Source organism: Mus pahari, chromosome 19, assembly GCF_900095145.1.
Source record: "Mus pahari chromosome 19, PAHARI_EIJ_v1.1, whole genome shotgun sequence".
Classification (NCBI taxonomy): domain Eukaryota; kingdom Metazoa; phylum Chordata; class Mammalia; order Rodentia; family Muridae; genus Mus; species Mus pahari.
Window position 1 is genome coordinate 352,205 of NC_034608.1, and position 5,204 is coordinate 357,408.

The 5,204-nt window shown below is 47.7% G+C and overlaps 1 protein-coding gene across 3 annotated transcripts in view; it reads left to right on the top strand.

Moving 5' to 3' along the window:
- Cacng6 (calcium voltage-gated channel auxiliary subunit gamma 6) overlaps positions 1-4,465 on the top strand; it is a 12,010-nt gene extending 7,545 nt beyond the window's left edge. For 2 of the 3 annotated variants that reach the window (XM_021219813.2, XM_021219814.2), the window contains one exon: positions 4,147-4,465. In XM_021219813.2, coding sequence (XP_021075472.1) covers positions 4,147-4,385 — 239 coding nt within the window. In that variant the 3' untranslated portion in view covers positions 4,386-4,465. Of the gene's footprint in view, positions 1-524; positions 663-4,146 lie in introns of all 3 variants that reach the window. The other variant, XM_021219812.2, reaches the window with a different exon arrangement.
- Positions 4,466-5,204: the final 739 nt, after the last annotated feature.

The following is a 5,204-nucleotide window of genomic DNA, read 5'->3' on the forward strand; positions in this document are numbered from 1 at the left end:
GGATGGTTATGAGCCACCATGTGGTTGCTGGGATTTGAACTCCGGACCTTCGGAAGAGCAGTCGGGTGCTCTTACCCACTGAGCCATCTCACCAGCCCACACTGGGCACTTCTAATCCTGATTTTACAGGGATTCTCCAGAGCCTACGATTGACAGGGGTGTAGGACCTTTCCAGGATTTTCCGGCTGGGGAGTAGTTGGGGAGAATTACAACCTAGATGGTTGCAAGATAATGAATCACCTTTACCTCTGTCCCCTCAACTTCATCATCTGTAACCCAGGGATGACCAAAGGATAAGTAGCAGCTGGTTATCCCAGTATCCCTAACCTGGCCATGTGCCCCTTGTGCTCTAACTTGAGCCAAGTAACTAACTGACCCATCTGGGCCTCCATCCCTTCAACAATGTAACACACTCGCAGGAGGTCTTTGAAGTCTTCCATCTTTCTGGTTCTGGTACTTATGGAGGAGTGCTGTCTATTCTCCTATTCCCACGTTCTCTACCCCCTCCTTGGCCCCTCTTGCAGAGGTTAACCTGGCAGCTGCCGTGATAGCTGTGCTGGGCCTCACTGCCATGGCCTTGGGCTGCCTCTGTGTCATCATGGTGCTCAGTAAAGGTGCAGAGTCCCTGCTCCGATTGGGAGCTGTCTGCTTTGGCCTCTCAGGTGAGGGCTGAGTGTGTGGAGGCCAAAGACAATCTCTGCACACTGCTGCATGCTGGGAGGGGAGATCTCTACACACTGCTGCATGCTGGGAGGTGGGATTCCACACACTGCTGCATGCTGGGAGGGGAGATCTCTACACACTGCTGCATGCTGGGAGGTGGGATTCCACACACTGCTGCATGCTGGGAGGTGGGATTCCATACACAGTTACGTGCTTAGAGGTGGGAAGACCCTATTGCATGCTGGGAGGTGTGGGAAGACCCTATTGCATGCTGGGAGGTGTTTCTCCGCACACGGTTGCAGGAGTTTCTACCAAGTGTTGCATGCTGGAAGTTAGGATCCCCACACATATTTGAGTGTTGAGCAGTGGGAACTCCACATAATGTTGCATGCTGGGAAGTAGAATCTACAAGCATGCTGGGAATGAGGAGAAACCCAAGGGTTCTAGTATATTCAAAGGTGGAAGAATTCCAGGGAGTGTTCCGGCAAGGTTTATTTAGACTTAATGCTAATTTAGATTTGGAGCTGTGAGTGCCAAGAATCTTTACACACTGAGAATGGGATCTCTCCACTATGCTGGGAAGAGAGGAGAGGGCAGTTCAAGGGCTGTTGTAGGCTCAAAGATGGAATTCCAGATCCTGTTGTTGGCAGAAGAGTAGGCTAGTCTCCAAATCCTATTTAGGTTTGGACATGGGATTGCCAAGGATTGCTTCATGTCAAGGGGAGGGGAGTGATCTCCAGGTACTGTTGTGTGCCAGGAGTTGGAGCGAGTTCATGTAAAATCTAAGATCTAGGAACATTCTAAGCCTGTTGTTGCATGGCATTTGCATTTTTTCCACATGTTTTGTTTTTTTTTTAGATTTGGCCTGGAGTCTCCAACACTGTTGTATAGTAGGAGCTTCAGGCAGGACTTTGAGCACTATTGCATGCTGGAGGTCAAAGAAGCCCATGAGCTGAGTAGATCTGAAGATGAGAGTCTCAAGCCATTCAGAAGGTGTTTTAGGGTTTTATTGCTGTGAAGAGTCACCATAACCAAGGCAACTCATAAAGAAAACATTTAATTCAAAGGCTCAATCCATTACCATCATGGCAGGAAGCATGGCAGCCTCCAGTGCTGGAGGAACCAAGAGTTCTACATATTGATCTGAAAGCAACCAGGAGGAGAGTTTTCCGCACTGGGCATAGGGGACTTCAAAGCCTACCCCCACCATGACACACTTCCTCTAACAAGGCCACATTCCCTAAAAATGCAACTCCCTGTGGCCAAGCATTCGAACTCATGAACCTAGGGCGGCCAGACCTATTCAAACCATCACAGAAGGTTTCTAGTCTTTGAGGGTTGGACTTGGAGTTTGCAGGTACTGTAGGTGAGGACCCAGAAAAACGTGTCACATCTTGTGAAATGTAGACCTCAGTGATAGCAAAGACTTCAGTCTGGTTTACCTCTAGCTCAAAGCATTACAGTGAGTGGACTAGCTAAAGGTTGCCTTTTAAAAAAATTATTATTATTTGCAATTTTTATTTTGTGTGTATTGGTGTTTTGCCTGCATGTGTGTTTGTGTGAGGGTGTCAGATCTTGGAGTATTGATAATGGGATTTGAACCCAGGTATTCTAGAAGAACAGCCATTTAATGGTTGAGCTATCCTTTCACTCCTTCCTCTGTCTCTCTGTCTCTCTCTTTCTTTCTTTCTATGTATAAATGTTTCTTTTTGCATTATGTCCATTCCTGAGAAGTTTAGAAAACGGCACTGGATTCCCAGGAACTGGAGTTCCAGATGGTTCTGAGCTGTCATGTGAGTGCTCGGAGCACAACCTGAGTTCTCTGCACTAGCAACAAGTGCTCTTACCCACCAAGCCACCTCTCCAGCCCCAAAGATTACGAGTTATCATTTTGTCGATGAGAGTACTGAGGCTCAGAAAAGTCAAGAGACTTCTCATAGCCACGCAAACACTGATGGCAGCAGAAGGACTTTTAAAAAAAACTGTTCGTGGTGGTGACTCTAGGGATGATAGTGGTAGATGTTAATGTCTATGTGGTAGCTGTGATGGCGACGGTGTCATTACATCATTAGTGATGATGTAATGATAGATGTTGTTGTCTTAGGGGTTCTATTGCTGTGATGGACACCACGTCCATAGGGAGAAAAGGTTTCCTTGATCTCATGCTTCTAAGTAATAGTCCATTACTAAGGAAAGTCAAAGCAGGAGCTGATGCAGGGCCAGAACTAGGAGACAGGAACTGGTGTCAAGGCCATGGAAGAACACTGTTCACTGGCTTGCTCCCCTTGGCTTGCTCAGCCTACTTTAAAAAAGAATCTCACGCAGGAATGCTGATTCCCAAGCAGCTACCAGATTTTACACTCACACCAACGCTGAGCATGGTTCCCCTCTCCCCACATTTGTTGTCATTTGTTTTTTTATATCTATAACTGACCTGGAATTTATTAGCTCCCAGGCTGGCCTTGCTAAGGCAATCCTCCTGCCCTAGTACTGGGATTATAGGCATGCACAATCATTCCTGATTCTCCCTACTTACATTTTTTGGAGGTGCTAGAGAGATTGTTCAGTGGTTAAATGTGTCTGCTCATAACTGCCTGGAACTCCAATACAGAAGATCTGTTACCCTCTTCTGACCACTGTGGGGATTATACTCACATAGCACACACACACACACACACACACACACACACACACACACACACCCCTTTAATTTTTTTTTTCCTGCCACAAATTACGTTCTGAAATCCTCTTCCCTCCTCCTGTTTTTGTTTCAGAAGGGGCAACATGGCAACCACCAGGTCAGTGGTCTAGTGTGTGTTCTCTGTTTGGTAGAAGTGTCTAAGGATTTCTCTGAAGTGACTTTTAAACGACTGGAGAAATGTTAAAGCAAGAGAATCGTGAGTTGGAGAACAGCCCAAGCTACATAGCAAGACTCTGTCTCAAGCCAAGAAAAAAAAATTCCTTTAAAAATAATGATAATTACTGTTGGAGAGATGTCTCAGTGGTTAAGAGCACTGGCTGCTTTTCCAGAGAACTCTGGTTCGATTCCTCACAGCCATCTTAACTCCAGTCCCAGGGGATCCTCTATAGGATCTGCCTCCCAAAACCTAATATATGTGTGTGTGTGTGTGTGTGTGTGTGTGTGTGTGTGTGTGTGTGTGTATATTAAAGTGGAAAGTAATTGGGAAAGGCAATTGGCCTCTGGCCTTCACACACACACACACACAGAGAGAGAGAGAGAGAGAGAGAGAGAGAGAGAGAGAGAGAGAGAGAGAGAGAGAGAGAGAGAGAGAGAGAGATCGAGATCTGCATGTTAAGTACAGACATAATATTTCCAGCCCCCATTTGTGGAGTTAAGATGACTGTTGAATGACTGAGGACAAGCATGAGCAGATCCTCAGTTCCTTGGTTGATACAGGGATGAAGGGTGACAGTCTCAAACCTGGACTGGAGCTAAGAGCCTCACTCTCTTCTTCCTCACAGGCCTGCTGCTCTTTGTCAGCCTGGAGGTGTTCCGGCATTCCGTAGGAGCCCTGCTGCAGGGAGTCAACCCTGAGACCCCTCCAGCTCCACGCCTGGCCTATGAGTATTCCTGGTCCTTAGGCTGTGGTGTGGGTGCTGGTCTAATCCTGCTGCTGGGGGGAGTCTGTTTCCTCTTGCTCACCTTGCCTCCCTGGCCCTGGAGGTCACTGTGCCCCAAGAGGGGTGGCCCAACCGCCTAGAGCCTGCTTTCTGAAGGCCTCTGCCAACCCTGTCTCCGTTGCCAGCTTTCTCCTCAAGACTTTTCATCTCTCTTCTAGAGAAATTGTTTTTCCCACTCTGGGGGGCCCATTTCACAAAATGTTTTGGCCCCTCCCTCATCTTATCTCTGTAAATAATGCTTTTGGGGGTGGGGGAAGGGCTCAGTGAGTAAAGTGCTTGCTGAGCAAGCTTGAGGACATGGCCTTTGAGTCCCCAGAACCCACTTTAAAAGCCAGCACAGTAGCACATGTCTGTAATTCCAATGTTGGGGAGGCAGGGATTAGAGGAACCCTGGAGCTCACTGATTGGCTAATTAGTCTAGCCAATTAATGAGGTCAGGCTCAGTGAGAGACCCCATCTTAAGAACTAAAGCAGAAGCAACAGAGGAAGATGCCTGATGCTAAACTCTGACCTGTACGCTCGCGCGTACACACACACACACACACACACACACACACACACACATTTTTTTTTTTCTTGGTAGATGATTTTGGGTTGCTTGAGATAGGATGGGAAGAGGTTATATGCAAATGGGGCTCCGTGGGGAAACTTCTGGGACTGATGGAGAGATGGGTGTGAGCTGGTGAGAGGGTGGGTCCCGGAAGGATTGGGGAGCTTTCTTTGTCCAAGTCTGTACAGATTCACTCAAGGGAGAGAGGTCCTACGACTGCCTGGTGGGACGGGGAAGAGCCCGGGTCTGACTTCACTGTCATCTGACTTGGGATTAAAGGTTTGAAGATGTGACAGCCTTGATTTGGAGCCTGTCTGTGTTGGAGCTCACGTGCGTTCTAGGGTGGAGA